The sequence below is a fragment of the Rhinolophus ferrumequinum genome, chromosome 18 (assembly GCF_004115265.2).
Source record: "Rhinolophus ferrumequinum isolate MPI-CBG mRhiFer1 chromosome 18, mRhiFer1_v1.p, whole genome shotgun sequence".
Taxonomy (NCBI): Eukaryota; Metazoa; Chordata; class Mammalia; order Chiroptera; family Rhinolophidae; genus Rhinolophus; species Rhinolophus ferrumequinum.
This window is the reverse complement of record NC_046301.1, coordinates 44,609,734-44,627,554: the sequence shown is the minus strand read 5'-3', so window position 1 is coordinate 44,627,554 and position 17,821 is coordinate 44,609,734. Positions and strand designations below refer to the sequence as shown.

The window sequence follows — 17,821 nt, the reverse complement described above, 5'->3', positions numbered from 1 at the left end:
AACAGGTTCAAAACCCAAACATCTTCCCTCTATGCTCAGACCTCCTCCTCCTCCTCCCCTGTCTTCTCTCACATGATGGCTTCAGCCAGCCAGATGGCCACCAGGCCAGAGACCTCAGCATCACCCGGGACTTCTCCCCTCCCTCACAGCCCACATCAGTAAGTCCCCAGGAACGCACCTCTGCAGCATGTCTCCATTCAGGGCCCTCCCCACTCACCCCCGGCCTTGGCCCAATCACAGTGGGTCCCCAGCAGGACTCTCCATCCCCAGACTCCCTCTCCTCTGACTACTGTGTACACAGTGGCCAAAGGGATCTTTCTAAACCACCAACTGGATCGGGTCACTCTCTTGCTTAAAATACTTCATGGCTTTCTATTGTCTTCCTAGAAAATCAAACCCATCAGCAAACTATATAAGGGTTTTATAAGCTGGTTCCCCCTGCTGCCCTCAGGCCCCCTTTTTTAATACACATATTCCTTCTGTAAGGACCAGAAGGGCCATTCCCAGTATAGGCCCGCTCCTCTCCCAAACTGGGCCCAGATATCTCCTCTGAGCCGCCTGCCCCACCATCCCCACCAGCCTCGTGGGGCCAGCCTGCACCTCACAGCCAGCACCAGCCTGCAGGCTACTCAGGGCAGGCTGTGATTCACCTCAGCCTCCGAGGTGCTGAGTAAGTGAAAATGGAGCTGCAACACAGTCCCACAGAATGGGGTACCAGGCTTCAGTGTAGTGCCCCTACTTTGACACAGAGCACGGAGTTTCCTCCATGTTAAAGAACCTGCCCAAGCTCACGCAAGTGCGGAGGCAAGGATCTGAACTCCAGGACTGGGACTCCAGTCTCTTCATGCACCTTCTAAAGACCACACGGCAGGGGGAAGGGTCTTTCCTTGGGTATATCACACTGCTCAGAGAGTATGCCCAGGGGTCCTATGGGTGGAGAAATCACACACTCAGGGGGATCCTTGCCAGATTCAAGCAATGATCTCAGGCCACACCGGGTGTGAGCAGCTGTCCAAAAATTTCTCACCTGCTCTATACAAGGAGCAAATAACTTACTGTTCTTTTTGCATAAGTCAACATCCTGGTTCTGCTCTAAGTGGGAAAGCACCCATGGTAGTCTAATAGGTTTGCCCAGCTCAGAGACCAGGAATAACAGAGCTACCTGCTAAGTCTTACAAGACAGCCTCTGAAAGGGCCCTGAGGTGGACAGCTGGCTCCAGGACACCAGGCTAAAGCTACGTAAGAATCAGGGAGCAGGACTGCCTCACGTCTGTGGACAATGCCCAGGAAGACAAAGAACATACCCTAGCCCGCCTTGGGAAAAAGCCACATCTCACCCCTGAAACACCACGGAGAGGAAGCCCAGGGCAGGTCCACCCCCAGGAGGACACCCTCAGGTGTCCTCGGTGCTGTTCTAAGTGCCTCCTCTACGAAGAAGGCAAACAAGCAAGTTCTCCCTGGGCATCCCAAGCTGTCTCTTCTGGGAGGGTGGGCCATCTAGGTTGCTCAGAAGAGCATGAGGTTTAGAGAAAGGTCTCTTCCCACAGTCTAAGGTCTCTTTTGGCCATGACTGGAGAAGCTGAGTCAGCGGCAATTATACGATGGCTTCTCAGAGCCCAGAGACATGGGAGGTAGGGATGTTTGGGGTCCTAATCACACCACCAAACACTTATCAAGGACTTCCGGGATGCAGGCACGTTCCCATACCTCCTCTTATGCTAGCCTTTTCCTGGGAGATCCCACCCCTCCCCCGAGCCTTAAACACCATAAATATGCCAACGACACCCAGAATGTATAACCCCAGTCAAGCTCCAGCTAGGGATGTGTCGAAGGCATCGCAAAATTAACATGCCTACAATGGAACTCTGATTTCTCTCCGCCACCAAGCCTTTGCTATCTCAGAAAATGGCACCATCACCCACCAAGTTGCTTAAGCCAGTAGCCGTACGTGATCCTTGAGTGTCTCCATCTCCCTCACTCCCGCATCAAGCCACATCATTTCTATCTCCCAAATACCTCAAATTTACCCACTTATCTCTCTCCACAGGGCCGCCCCCCAGGGTGAGCTGCCATCATCTCTGATCCAGTGAACTAAAATAACCTCCTCCCCATGTCTTTTGGGTCATTCTTGCCTCCTCCCGTAATTGTCCACGCAGTAGCCAGAGTAGTCTTTTATACCCCAGTTTTAATAATGTTACTAGGTCGCTTCCGAGGCTTCCTTCTAACTGCACTCAGAATAAATGCAAACTCCTTGCCATGGCCTGTAAGGCCCTATGTGACCTCTCCCTGCCTGCCCCAAAACCTCCTCCTGTACCCCTCTCCCGAGTCCCCTCTGCTCCCGCCACACCGGCCTCCTGTCGCTTCCCCAGCAATGCCAACTTCCTTCCTTCCTCCAAACTTCTGCACGTGCTATTCCCTCATGAAATGTTCTTTCTCCCCTCTGTCCTACTTCTGGCTCCTCATTCTTCAGGTCTGTTTAAATGTCATACTCAGATAAACTTCTCCTGACCCCCTCTTTCTAAGTAGGACCACCCTCCTTCCCCACTTACTCTCTATTTCTACATCCTGCTCAGTTTGAAAATATTAATTATACACTTGCCTCTTTACTTGATTATTGTCTAGTTCCTCCGTAAGACTGACTATAAGCTCCAAGGGGGCAGGGACCATCTCTATTTTGTTCTCCAGTAAACATATACTGTCTATACAGTGCCTGGCACCCAATAAGTTTTAAATAAATTAATTAACATGGTAGTAATACAAAAATAAAATAAAAAAATCAAAGACCTAATTGCAAAGATAAAGTATTAAAGGAAAGCCACATGATCCATGCCACATGAAGGACACAGACAAGTTCTAGAAAGCATCAGTGGAAGGAGTGGCTAAAAGAGGGCTCAGGGAGATGAGGACCAAACAGGCTTCGAATGAGGCATAAGTCTAGATTTATAGACTGAATGCTTGTGTCCTCCCCCCGACCCCAAATTGACATCTTGAAACCCTCCTGTCCAATGTGATGACATTTGGAGATGGAGTCATTGAGAGGTGATTCGGTCATGAGGGTACATCCCCCATGATAGGATTAGCACCCTTATAGAAAGAGGAAGAAACACCAGATCTCTCTCTTCATGCACACACCGAGGAAAGCCATCTGAGGAGACATGACCCCAAACAGGGCCAGTCCTCACCAAGAACCCAACCGTGCTGGTACCCTGATCTTGGGCTTCCAGCAGCCAGGACTGTGAGACAGAAATGTCTGTTATTTAAGCCCCACAGTCTATGGTATTTTGTTATAGCAGCCGAGCAGACTTAAGCACTAACTAGCAAGGAAAGAGCCCATGGCAATGAATGGAAGCAGAAATAATTAAGGAACCAGTGAACACTGCAAGCTCAGGGTAGCTGAATGTGTGCCCTGCCCCTTTGTAAGCAAACACACACTGTAGGTGATGCCTCAGGTCTAAACAAACCTCACTGACTTGTATTCTGACTCTTTCTACATAGTAGCATCTCCCCAAATGGGTCATTCCTCCTACCGCTCACCCAGTAGAGTGGGTTCTCATGCGGAGCTCCACAAGTGGGAGCCTTAGCTACACAAGGGATGCACCTCATCTCTCTGGGGCGTGAGCTTTGTGGAACCCAGATGCCCAGAGAACAGCCTGGACAGCCAAGGTTAAAGGCATTCTCTGTCCAGCTGGACTGATATCCCTGTAGGAGCCAGAGCAGGAAGACACAGAAACCAGATCTTGTCAACTAGACATCTCGGTTGGAGCTTCTCTGTGTTTATGTTCCCAGAGCCTTTAGTAAAGTAATGGTCAACATTCCAGCCTTATCTCAACTTGCCACAGGAAATTTCAAGAGGAGTCCTTTGGGCACCCTTCACCTAGAGTTCAAGGGTGAGAGAGGCTCCTACCCTGGGAGGCCAGCAGCAGGAAGCTGCACGGGTCTCAGCGTCTCTGGCAGGCGTGAGAATCCAAGGCCCCTCCCTCAGAGAGAGTCTCCTTCTACTGGCAACCTTCCTGGTTAGGTTTTCTTCAGGAAGATGGTGACTTCTTTACCCCTTGGCACTTCTGGGGCACAGTGTTGCTCTGAGGATGGATAGGGCTGTGGGCTCCAAGTTCTGCACACGTCCAGGTAGACCCCTGAGCAAGGTTCTCATCTGTGTGTCTCATCTCCTTCAAGAAGAGGCGACACTCCTGTGCCACTGGAGTGGCCCAGGGAAGACCTGGTAGGTAGCCGAGTAGAACTGGGATGTCAAGAGGCCCTGAGTGGAAATACCATCATCTCGCTTCCTGTCTGGCTCTATTCCCATCGCAGAGACAATAAACACAGTGTCCCGTCACTAGGCTGGAAGCACCCTGTGGGCCAGGACCACTTACTTCATTCACTCTCCAATCCCAACACAAGGCCTGTCCCAGAGTAGAAGATCAATAAACAGTTGTCAAATAAAGGAATGGCTCCAAAGGCCCCCGTCCTCCTGCTACAGGTGACCCACTGGCCCCAGGAACAAGGGGCTGGAGTCCAAGGGCCCCCATTCTGCCCCTCCGATGCCCAGGGCGCGCATCACAAATCGATCACAGCCCTCTCTGCTCCTGGGCCCAGGGGAAGCCAGTCCGAGCTGTCCATCCAGAGAAGGCAGAGGTTCTTAAGTTTTGGGAGGTCACGGGACCCTTGGAGAATCTAATGAAAGCAGTGAGTTTTCTCCGGAACATACACACAAAACCTTGCGTGTGATTTCAAGATATTCAAGACGCTTCCTTTCAAAAAAGTGAAGGTTTGGAAGCTCCACAGCCCACCTATCCCTATGCAAATAGTTATTTGCTGCCATTTAGAGATAACCTGCTAAAAGCATCAGCCAACAGATTCTATGGAGAGTCCAAAAGAAGCTAAGGGACAGCCCCAAAGAGCCAAAAATCAAACCCAAACTTGTCCATCCACACCACCTATAGACACCGGACATGCCCCAAGCCAGGTAAGAGAGGGCTTGCTAAAAGTACTGCTTCCCACTCTTTGTAGACAGTCTTAAAGGAGGGGAGGGACCCCACGCCCTCTGCCTTCCCAGCAATCCTCTCAGACAAGGACAGTGTCCACTGCACAGAGGGGCCCCGGCAGCCAGGGCAGCCCCAGGCTGGAATCTATTTATACACATCCTCAGCACCCAGAGGTTAACTTACAGCCCAGGATATGGCACAGGGCCAGCACTGAATTATTTTTATCTTCTTGGCAGACCAAGAAGAACAGGACATTATAGGGGGCCTCTTCCAAACAGGCCTAGAAGGGACACAGTTTACAGGACAACAGAATCCTCCTTCCCATAGCCCCCCAATACACACACACACACGCACGCGCACACACACACACACACACACACCAAAAAAAAAAAAAAAAAAAACTGGACCTCTACGCTCATCCTTGAACGAATGTAAACTCTAAGAGTAGAAACCAAAAAAAAAAAAAAAAAAGTAGGTCATAGGCGCTTGGGGGCTGGGGTGAGAGAATTCAGCCAAATTCCATGGATTCATTCTAAAAGATTCTCCAGACTCCATGTCAGAAACTTTTAAAGGAAAAGCCGCTCCTGGTCTTAAGTCCACAGCCTGGAAGCCTCATGGGCTGGAAACCAGACAGAGGTGCACGGCAGAGCACGGGCTCCCAGGCTGCACCTTCGGAACCAGGTGGCTAGAGCAGGAAACATCCACTCGCACCCCAAAGTGATCCTGGTCCAAAGAGCAGGGAGAGGGGGGAGGGGAGAAGGATTTGGAAGAGCTTCCAATAATCCTGGGACCCCAGCAAGGGGACACCCTTGTGTAACCAAAGGCTTCTTCAACCCCCAACACTTTGTTGTTAGTGAGATCTCCTAAGACAACACAAGGGGGTCTGTTACTATCCCACGGGGGTGTACGAGGCTCCCACTGGGGGTGCCACACAGCATGTGCAAGGACTTGCTTTGATGTAGTGCCAGCTGAGGTGGGCCCTGGCCACGCTGCCCTCCACCCCTCCAACAATCCTGAGCCAAGATTCCCTCAGGGAGGAGCCTGGGTGGGCATAGCCGTGCCGACTCCCCAAACAGAAGGGCGAAGGGGCCAGGCAGGCCTGGCTAAACTGAGGACTGGCTGCTATGGCACTGAAGCAGGCAGATGCCCACGGACGAGGGTGTCATTCCCAAAGGGTCAGCCCCGAGAGGCTCTGCCAAGACCCCCATCAAGGCCAGCTTTGTCACTCAAGTATCCAGGAAAGGAAGGCTGGGGGGGTCCCCAGTTCTTGTTCCGAACAACAAGGCACTGGACTCTCCCATTTTCACAGTAAAGGTTTCCACCTGGGGTACCCACTCTGGGGAGAGGGGAGAAACCTGGAGGAAGCCACGGCCAGGAAGGGAAGGGAGGGCGCTCCTTTCCGGGCATAGCAGAGGACTGCCTGTTCCCCGGATGGCCCTCTCCAGCCTCCTGTCACCTCCCAGGCTCCTCCTTACATCCCCCAGGGTCCACAGGTCAGTAAGTCAGGCCTGCACGCACATCACAAGAGGTCAGCTCCTCTCCTTAGAACCCACCTTCCCACTCCATCTACCCTGAGGAGGTAGGTGTCTCTGGTCATTTTCTCTTGTACCAAGAGCTAATCTCGCCAGAGTTTAATCTCAGGTGGAGGCACAGAGGGAGAAGGCAGACCGGAAAGCTGTTTTGACATACTCAGGTCCATAGACCTGGACAGGTCCTTAGAGACACGTGAGCATCCTTGTGTGATCAATGAAGAGATCAAGGCCACCACGAGGCGGGAAATGGTCCATCCAGAACCACGCAGGAGATCGGGGCACAGTGAGCACAGAAGGCAGGTCTCCTGGCTCCAGAGCCACCATAGCAACCCCCCGACCCCACGACCCACCAGCCTCTGCTTCTCCCCAATGCACCCCTCTCACCCCACCTCAAGCCTCAAATCTAGAGGTGGAGGCAAAACTCCCTAAAGGACACTTGGCCATGCTGTAACAACCCCCCACGTCCTGCCAGCCTCGTTCTAGATGCAGGCTCTGCCCTCATCCCTGCCCCACTGCTTGCAGGACCATGGGGATGGGAAACAGGTTAGAGAAATACCCTGGTTCTAGAGCGGGAGCTCACCTGGCCACAGCCAGGAACACCTGGAACTTCCTACACAAGACCCAGTTCAAAACTCTGGAGACCACACTGTTCAAGGGTCCTGCAGTAGCTGTTGTTTAAATTTACATGCCAGTGTGTGTCCCCTTAATCTCTAGGCTGAGTCTCTCAGACACTGCCTGCCTTGAACTCCTGGGAGGCCTCTCCTAACCCTCCCAGTATTGAGTCTTATTTAAATACCTTTTCTCATGGTAAGTTTTGAAGTTTATCCCCCAATACTCCTGTCCCTGGCTCCCCCACCTCCAGACAAACAAACAAACCAGAAACCCCTCTGGCTGTTTAAACAGATACAGATGTTTTACAAGCCTACAAGCCACCAAAATCAGCCTGCTCCAAGCTCTCCCGTCTCTGTCTCGCTGGGAGCCGCAGACCCCTCAGGAGCCACACATATTGTCCCTCCTTGAAATAACACTAATAAAGGGGGTGCTGGTGTCCATGCTGTTCCTGTGCTCAGAACTCCTCAGTGACATCTGCATGAACTTGGCTCCAGGCCCCTGCAGTCCACGGGCCTTGGGGGGGGATGTACCTGGCCCACAGGTGTGCACTGCGCCTGCAGGTCACTGGGCCTGGCCTCAGGCTGACCCTCCAGCTCCCTTCCAGGCTCTCATCCATCCTGTCATTCCACATATGCTGTGTGTGAGACATCCTGACAGGGTCATGTCAGCAGTTAGAACAAGGACAGAGAATGATCGTGCTCCTTTCCATCAAGTTGGGGAGTCGTGCTCCCTACCCATCAAGTCTTGGTAATTTCTCAGCTACCAGGAAAGCTCGGAGCTCCCGCCAGATCGCACACGTCAGCATGTGCTCCCCAGGCCTCTTTAGGCTCCAAGTTTCTACTTCTAACCACCCTCTTGTTTATGCAGAGACTAAGTCGCCTCAATCCAGGGGTTTGGTGGATTATAACGTGTATTTTTTTAAGTAAGCAAGAGAGAAGAGCCCCCCTTCTTCCTGGCTTTCCCGAGCACTGCGGCCAGCTCGGCCAGCTCGGGGGATCCGCCCCATCTCTCAATTCCAGCAGCACTTATTCCAAAACAACGTAGTGCTTCCCTGCGGTGTACATGCCGCCCAGCGTTCCTGTGGGACAAAGGAGACCTCCCCTCCCCTCTACGTACTGCACCTGCCCCCCCCACCCTGTCCTTCTCAACACGGTGGTGCTCCCTCGGCCTCCACTTCCTCCTCCCCATCAGAACTCACAGGCTCCACTTCCGCTGCCCCTCCCTTCAGACCTGCCGTTTCCAGCAGAGCTCTGCCTCACTGTCCACACGCAACACAGTCTCTGTCACCTGAACACTGAGGATGCCCAAATCGGTGGGCATCTCCTGCCTAGACTCTCTCTCGGGCTCTACCAACTCCTCTGTACCCTCTCATTCACTACGGTGGCTTTAAACACCAGCGAGGCACCCAGCAGCTCCCAACCCACTTCTCCATTCTGTCCCCTTCACTGAGCTCCAGGCCCACATGGGCAGACACCTCCAGACACTGCCACGGGGATGGCATGGTCCCCCAGGCACCTCAAACACTGCACGTCCAACATCACCCCACTGCATGGCTCCACTGCCCCATAGTTATTCAGCCAGCAACATGGCAGGTACCATCCACTTATCCATTCAAGGAATGTTGGTGGAGCACTGACCACGGGCCAGCCTCTAAGTGCAGGATGAGATGTGGAGGAACAACAGAAACAACAGCTTTTGCCTCCAGGGAACTCTCAACCAGTCACCCGGTCCTGTCAAGTCTACTTACCAGTCATCTCTGACACACGTATCTCCATCCCACAGCCACTATCTCAGTCCAGTCCAGTTATGCTATACAGGGATGAAAGCAGTATAGACCGAATCCCGGCTCTGAAACACATGAGCTGTATGACCTCAGGCAGGTTACTTTCTATCGCTCTGTTTCCTCGTTTAGCAGAGAGAGATGGTAACAGTACCTATCTCGTAGCTTGTTGCAAGGATTAAATGAGATAAACCACATAGCAGACCGGTGTCTTGCACATAGTAGGCACTCTGGCGATCTAAACTATTGTGAGCTCTGTGTGTACAGCAGCCTTACCTCTGGCCTCCCCACCTCGTGGCCCACACTCCATATGCACCCGCCACCTGCCCAGGCTCTCTCCTACCCTCCGGCCTTTGCCTATGCGTTCCCAGCTGACTTATTCCCTGGCTTTCCCCCTTTCATTTTCTGAGGTTCAGCTCAAGCCCCTCATCTGGACCCCCAAGCTGAGGCAAATGTCCCTCCTCAGGAAGCCTTCAGCCCTTGATCCACTGCACTGGGACCAATGCTATCCTAGCTGTCTCCCTTCTGCACTGGATGCTCCTTAGAGAGCATGCCCAGGCCTTGGAAGCCAGCACTGGATGCAGGAGGGACTTGATAAATGCTTAGCGACAAACGGGGAAAACATAAGAATTATAAAGAGGCGAATTTCAACTTGCTGTGACAACAACAAAAACCTTCCTACTAATTAGGACACACTTATTAAGCATTTACTATACGCCAGCCTCCGTGCTTAGCTTTGGACACACAGGATGTAATCAGTCCGCAAATAACCCTGGGATGCGGGTATTTTTATTCCTGTTTTGCTGATGAAGGGATGGAGACCGGAGACATTTTTCAAACTTGCCCCACATCACATAGCTAGTAAGTGGAAAAGTCTGGATTCAAACCCAGGACTGTCAGACTCCAGACCCGTGATCCACCCCAGCACTGGATGGGCTCAGTTCTCAGTATGGAAGGAGCTGCCTCTGTGACTTAACGAGAGCCCTGACCTAATGGCCACATGACCTCATATATTAGGAGGGGGGGCTTCCTTTAGAGGTGGGGACTGAATTCACAGAAGGACCCTTCCTATTCCCGGCTCTAGGGGGTGTGTGATTTAAATGATGAGCTCCTAGAGTTGTTCATCTTGGTTTCTCCAGGGTGCTTAGCATGAGGCTGGGCACAGAGAAGGCAAACAATAAACCTGTGCTGAATGAATGAATGAATGAATGAATGAATGAATGAATGAATGAACCGTTCATTCTTCACAAGTCCAAGTCACCCTCTTTGCTGGGCGCAGAGTCATCACCCAGCAGACCTGAGGGACGCCGGTAAGGGAGGGCTCCCCGGGGGCCTGCGCTCTTACCGGCACAGGTGGTCGGTGCGGCACACGCTGCGCAGGTCCAGGCAATTGGGCTTATCCTTGTCCTCGTAGGAGCAGCTGGGCAGGATGGTCTGCCGACGGCGCTCGGCACAGCCCGGGTCCTGGCAGGAGCAGAAGAGCATGCGGTAGGTGTACTCGCTGGGCACCCGGTCGAAGAACTGACGCAGGGCCTTGTGGCACTTGCGGCGGTTACAGATCTCGCGGTTGCAGATGGAGATGTAAGAGGAGCGCAGCTTCTTGCAGTTTTCATTCAGGTTGCAGGCCTTGGCAGCATCCAGGCAGTGGTTGCTCTTGGCGCTGACCGCCGGGTCCGCCCCTGTCCCTGGAGGGAGGGAGAGGGAGGTTCAGAGGCCTGCACACGCACCTCCCAATGTGCAGTAGCATTGGCCTCAGCTTCCTAGTCTGTGAAATGGGATCGCTTCCCAGGCTCCACCTACTCAGGTGGTGGCAAGGATTACCTGAGTGCGCGTACAGGTCTCCACGGTGCCCAGGATAGTGCCTGGGGCAGAGGACGCATGTGTGGTGAGCTGTTATGATGGTGCCTGTTACGCCAATGTCTTATTTAAGACGTATCACAAGCTGAAAAGGAGAGCACCCAGGTGTTCTCGTGGCTCTGTTCACAAATGCAGGAAATGGGGAAATAAGATGCTGCCTTAAGATCAGACAGCTGGGGGCCAGCCGGTTTGCTCAGTTGGTTAGAGCGCGGTGCTCTGAACAACAAGGTTGCCGGTTCGATCCCCACATGGGCCACTGTGAGCTGCGCCCTCCACAACTTGATTGAAACAACTATTTGACTTGGAGTAATGGGTCCTCGAAAAATACACTTAAGCAAATAAAGTTTACAAAAAAAAAGATCAGACAGCAGCGTGGCAGGGGAGCCCAGACGAGTTCGGGGCCCCTGAGTGCCAGCGGCAGCACACTGCAGCAGGGCTTCTGGCAGTGACACTACTGGCATTTACGGAGGGACAACTATCATACAGGAGCTTCAGCAGTCAGGGCTCACACAGCACCGCTGCCACCATCCTCGCCCTCTACCCCTGTGACCACCGTGACTGCCCCTGCTACCACACGAGTCAGTGTCATAACCCATGAAAGAGGACACTCCTGACAGGGAGCCTGGCAGTGTGAGATGCAGGCTGAAGTCCAGCCCCGGACGCCACTGAGCTGAGTGCACCACCAGCCACAGGGCAGAAGTGCGGGACGCTGGGACTTTGGTGTCAGTGCCGCAGCTTTGAGTCCTATGCCACTGCCCACAGAGTAGATTGTCTGGGCACAAAGCAGGACTCCCAGGAATCGTTAGGTGCCCCTGGAGAGGCTGCCCCACCTCACAAGTCTCAGCTATTCCAAGGGGAACATACAGCACAGGGACCACCCCACCCTCCACTGCCAGCCCACTCCCACCTCTAGAGCGCCTCTTGTCGGTCCTGATGACAGACAGAGAGGGGAGGTGGGAATCCAGTCTGCACATGCCCCCAGAGACATTCTGATGACGGCAGATGGGCGCTCGTTGAACTCTAACTCTTCATTTTACAGATGAGGAGACTGAGGTGCTAAGGAAAAAAGGTGCTTGTCCAAGGTCACCCAGCACACGGAGAGCAAAGCAGGCCAGGGACCCAGACCTCACCAGCACTGTGGTACGCCAAGGAGAACCACTGGCTTAGGTTTTAGGATGAGCCATACCTTTTCATTTATTCTTCATCCACCCAACCAATGCTTTTCTTCTATGTGATCAATTTGCCCTGTCTACTAGAATATCCCCTTCGGCTATGACTTCGCCCATCTTTAAGGATAAAAAAGACCTCCCCCTGCCCATACGCCCACCACTAAGCTACCACCCTATTTTTCTGCTCCCCTTTAAAACAAAGCCCCTCAAACAAGTCACATACACCAGCGGTCTCTTTCTCCCTTTCCGTTCTCTCCTGGACCCACGGCAACCTGGCACTGGTCCCCTGCCTCATCAGCGGTCAGGGACCCTCAGTTCTTCATCCTCAGCCCCTCTCCTCATGGCCGTCTGCTCTCGGCAGGTCCTCCTGCTGCCTCCCTGTGCTCTCCTCAGCCTGCTTCATTGGTTCCATCTTTTCCACCAAGCCCCCCTTCTCTATATGCACCCGTGCCCCACGGCCTTAAACACCATCAGTACGCTATTGATTCCGAAATATATATCCCCAAGCAGACCTCCTCCTGAACCCCAGATTCATACGTCCACCTGCCTGCTCACTAGCTCCACCTAAAAAGCTGACACCCGCATCCCAAACTTATGCCCCCCACAAAACCCCACATGTTCCCCCAGGGCTGCCCCCAGCCCTGGTCTTGCTCATCCCTCTGAAAATAGCTGCACCCTTCCAGCGCTTAGGCCAAAACTCCTGTTGCTTCGCGGATCCCTCTCGCATTCACACAGCATGACAGAAAAGCCTGGCAGTTCTACCTTGAAACTACCTCCAGAATCCAACCACTTCTCACCACAACCACTGCTACCACGTTAGTCCAAGCCACTGCCACTCCGTGCTGGTAAGGACCTCCTGCCCAGGCTCCCCGCTACACAAACACACACACACACACACACACACACACACACACACACACAGGCCAGCCTTCCCCAAAACAATCCTCTCATCACAACTGGAGCAAACCTTCTAGAACCCAAGGCAGAGAGATAAGGCTCCCGGGCCCCCCAAGCTTCCAGTGACTTCCCATCTCATTCAGAGGCCTTGGTATAGCCTACGGCGCTCCCTATCTGTGCAGTCCAATATGGTATAACCACTAGCCACACGTGGCCACTGAGCCTGAAATGCGGCAAGCCTGAAATGAGCTGCCCCACTGGATTTTGAAAATACACACCAGATTTTGAATACTTAGTAAGAGAAAAAAAAAAGTAAAGCACTTCAGTGATATTTTATTCTGAGTATATGTCGAAGGGATAATATTTTGGAAACTGTGTTGAACAAATGTCTTATTAAAATTAATTTCACTTGCTTCTTTTTACTTTTTGAATGTAACTGCTAGAAAATTCAGAATTACACCTGTGACTCCTATTATACTGCAATTAGCCAGCACTGTTTCCTACAACCTCACCGCCTTCTCTTTCCCCGGTCCCTTACTCCCTTCCACCACACTGGCCTCCTTGCTCTTCCTGAAACAGGCCCCACCTCAAGGCCGTTGCACCCCCTGCTTCCTCTGCCTGGAAAGCGCCCCCTCACCCCCACGCCCCCACAGCTACTTTCCTCACTTCTTTCAGGTCTCTGCTCCAATGTTACCTGATCTGTGAGTCCTTCCTGGCCTCCCTATACATAGTAACAAGTCACCCTCCCTATACATAGTACCAAGTCAGGCTGCCTTTCCCCTCTGCTCTGCTCTCTTTTCCCCACAGAACCCATTACCATCTGCCATCGTATATATTTACTGACTCATCTTTGTTTGTATCATGTTTGTTTGTATCAAATATAAGCTCTGTGAAGGCAAGGGCTTTGTCTGCTGTGCTCATTGTGCTGTATCCGCATGTCCCAGTGTCTGGTACACGGTGTACTGACGGCAAGTTTGGGGAGTAAAAGAATAAATGTACTTAGAATACCTAGTTCATATTAAGTGCTCAAAAGGTGTTGGTTAACATGGTTAAGGAAGCCCAGCTGACGCACAGTTGGCAATGGTGGTCAAAACGAGACCATGTCTGATTCGGTATTAGTGTGACGCCCAGCCCAGAAGTGCTCAGAAGTGGAATTCAGGGACAGTCGACAAAGACTGAGCCATCACCCAACACCCTGCCTCTCTAACAATAGCCCTACAAAGGCAGAAAGAGCAAACTCCCGCTCTTCTTATAAAAATAAAAGGAGAATTAAGGCAGAAAGGGCATTAAGGTTGGTTTTCCTATTCATTCGGTTAACAAATCTATTGAAGGCCTACTATGTGCAGGCACTTCCCCAGAGACACAGCTGGGGACAAAGGTACAGTGCATTGGGGAAGTTGGGCTGTTGAGGCAGCAAAGGAAAGCATCCTGCCCAGACCCTGGATCACAGAAGCAGTGACATCTCTGCTGAAACCTACAGGGTGATTAGTCCCAGGGACAAAAGGGAGTGGAAAGGGGTGTCCAGGGAGAGGAAACTAACGGCAAGGGAAAAGGCTGGGAGGTGCTGACAGTACTCGGTGCACCTGGAGATGGATACTGAGAGACTGAAAGAGGGACTGAGCAGCGATGACGCTGGAGAGCCAAGCTGGGGCTTGCCAGCCACGGCTGACTATCGTAGCAGCTCCGTGAGCTGCTGCCAAGCCATTCTGCCTGGGCCCGGCAAGGACCCAAGGATGCCGGTCCACACAACAGCTATTCTGGAAGCTTGGCCTCTAAGGGAGGGTTCTCCCCGGCCATTCAGGTGGTTTTTTCCCATTCAGTGCACCTGTCAGGACACTGGCTGGCAGAAGGGAAGAGCGAAGCAGCCTGGGCAGGGGTGGAGAAGAGCAAAGATGGAGAGGGACCCCAGAGAGGGGCAGGGCGGCAACCACGAACAGAACAGCAGCTAATTTAGGCCTGTGGCTGCTTTTAGGTTCCCCAGGTGCTCCGTTCCCGCTCCTCTCAGCATGTTCCTGAGCTAATGCCGGTGTAATTATAGCCTCAGTGGCTTCCATTTGGAGCTTGAATAGTGAAAGCTTTTGCTAGGGGGTGGCAGATGTAAACCCCTGCGCCAAAACTTGGTAAATTTCATAGAAGAAAAATACAAGAAACAAAAAAATGTGGTAACAGTAACAGTAATTGCCTAGTTACCAGGAAGATGTCCCTTCTGGTCCTCCAAGTGGGTACGGGGGGGCAAGTGGGCCCGATGCCACGGCCCCACGACGGGGCCTCCACTCCACAATGGAGAAAGGTCCATTGGGAGCTGGGCTTGGCCCTGGCTCTCCTTGTCGGTGAGGAAACATGGAGGGGCGGGGGGGGGGGGGGGGACCGACAGGCAGACTACACAGCCCCTTCCCAGCCCATCACTGCCTCTCCGTCCACACTAAGGCACCCTCCCCTCTGTTCCAGAAGGCCGTGTTTTCCGCTTCAAGAGTCCCCACTGGGAAGCAAGGAGGAGGTGCTGGGTTGCAAACACCAGACTCAGCCAGTGGAGGAAGCAGCCCCGGAACTGAAATGTCCAGAGAACAGCAGAGAGGCCCCTGCTAGCACCGCCCCCAGCTCCACACCCCTACACCCCGCCCCATCCCTGCACAGATTGCTGAGACCACCCAGGAAACTGCCAGGGACTCAGGAACTAGAAATTTATCCCAGGCCTGGGCCAACCCACTCTCCAGACTCACTCCCGCTCCTCCCAGGCCTGCTGAGAGGAGTCAGATGGGCCGCCTCAGCCAAGGAGTAAATGGTAACAGCTGTCCCAAGGAGAGTAAGGCAGGATTTAACCACACCTGGCGCTTTCCAAAACCTCCCAGCTCCAGCCTCTGGGGACATGCTCTGGCTTCTTCATCCCATTCACCTTCCTCTCCCTGGTGAGGGCAAAGGTGGAGGGAGTCGGGGAGGAACTCTGAGGACAACTGTAGAGGGGCTGCCTCAGCCCAGCCAAGCCTCAGCCACCCCCCCTTCCCTCCTGGGGGGCTGCCCTGAGCCAATGACCAACTGTCCCTAAATCTTCAAATTGATAGCCCCCAAATATTTGCTTGACACGTATATAGAGCTTCAATCACCCAGGTACCGCCTGTGTCATTTTGGCCATGTTTCCAGTACCACCTGTAATAATACTGAATTATTTTGTTCTTTAAATCCTTTACTTCTTCAATTAAATGAAATGTTTAAATTTCTTCAATTGACTCACTTTTGTTAAATGTTTCAATGCCTACCTAGATTTGTTCTAAATGATAACAATTATGTTAGTTCTGGATTTTTCTAGTATGTGTTCAAAAGCACTGCTATTAAAACAAAAATATTTATTCTCATGCCCATCACCCATTCCAGCAGGGGTGTGTGTGCACTCAAAGGGAACTGATTTTTAACAGTCGTGCGTTGCGACCCACTAGAACTGCCTGTGACACACAGATGCACTGCCCCACTCCAGACCCTCCAAATTGGAAGCTCCATGGCTGGCACCCAGGAATCTGGATTTTCCAAGCTCCCTGTGATTCTGAGACTGTCTTTCCAAAGTTGGAGAACCAATGACCGAGGAGAGGCTGAACTGCCCGTGAACCTGCTTCCCAAATATGTACGCGCCCGACCCAGCACACAATTTACCAGACTCCCTCTCAGCAGAAGATAAGTTTGTGGCCTTGTGTTGTCACCAGAGCATGCTCCTCGGGACTTCACCTCCCCACCCAACCGAGAGAGTCATCAAGATAGATTTTGCAACTACAAGCAGGCCTCTCCCTGCAAGAGGAGAACTAAGATGCTCACCATCCTGTGATACTTCCGAGTACTTCAGCTCCCCTTCTGGCCTTCCAGGAACCTGCCAGTCTGGTTGCTGGCCACTAATCCCATTTCCAGCTGCAGTGTCCATCCCCGAGCCCACCGAGCTCCTGGGCTATGGTCTGCAGCTCTGCCACTAAAGTGAGAGTGAGAGACCTGGGCCCTAATTCTGTCTCTGTGTCTCCCAGTCGTGTGAAACCCCAGACAAAGCCTGACCCAATCTGGGTCTCGTTTCTTCACCTGAAACTATATGGTCTCCTACATTTTGCATGCACTTCCCGTTGTGCATGCACGCACACGAACACACACACACGAGACTCTGCAGGCTACAGGGAGTGAGGAAGCTCCCTGTCCCACCCCATTCCTTTGAGCAGGCTAAAAGGAGTCCAGCTGACCCTGTGCAAACACTACAGGTATGCAAACAGCAGCACACATCTACACGCAGGCACCTATATCCTTCACGCACGGCACCTAGATCCCTGTTGGTTAACCATCAGTCAGGTGGCTGTCAGCAAATGTTTTCATGTACTGACTATATGCCTTAGAAATCTAGCTGTGAGCTGGAAAGGCAGCGTCCCTGCTCTCCAGGGCCATTTATTCTCATGACAGGAAAATTGGTAATAAACACATAACAAAGAAATAAAGTAATCTAAAGTACTGATAAGTGCTATGAAGAAAATAAAATAAGGGAATGTAGAAAAGAATGACTGGGACATGAGGGAGGGTCTCTCCTAGGAGGGGACATCCAAGTTGAGACAGAAGGACAGGCAGGAGTGAAACATGCAAAACATCCAAGGTAGGAAAATCCCAAGCAACAGGGAAAGTAGGTGCAAAGGTCCTGAGACAGACCTGAGCCTGGCGTGTTCACAGGCAGAAGGAAGGGTAAGGTGGCTGGAGCTTCTCGAATGAATCAGAAGTAGGAGGGGGAAGAAGCCGGAGGGACAGTCCAGGGACATCATATGGGACCTTGCAGGGCAGCGTAAGAACTTCAGATTTTATTCTAAGACGCAAAGTGCCTGGAGGGTTTTAAGGAGGAGAATCCACTGACCTCATTTACTTTGCCTGAAGCACGGAAGACAGAGGACACATGGTCGGGTCTAAAGAGCAGGCCAGCTACATGCAGGCTGTTGCAGTAGCAGGTGAAAGACGGTGGCAACTTGGTGCAGTGGTGACTGCAGC

At 52.4% G+C, this 17,821-nt stretch overlaps 1 protein-coding gene across 2 annotated transcripts in view; it reads right to left on the bottom strand.

Annotated features, from left to right (window-relative positions):
• The window catches only part of GFRA2 (GDNF family receptor alpha 2), an 83,922-nt gene that overhangs the window by 39,786 nt on the left and 26,315 nt on the right, over nt 1-17,821 (bottom strand). For both annotated transcript variants that reach the window (XM_033135327.1, XM_033135328.1), the window contains exon 4: nt 10,252-10,591. In XM_033135327.1, coding sequence (XP_032991218.1) covers nt 10,252-10,591 — 340 coding nt within the window. The remainder of the gene's footprint in view (nt 1-10,251; nt 10,592-17,821) is intronic.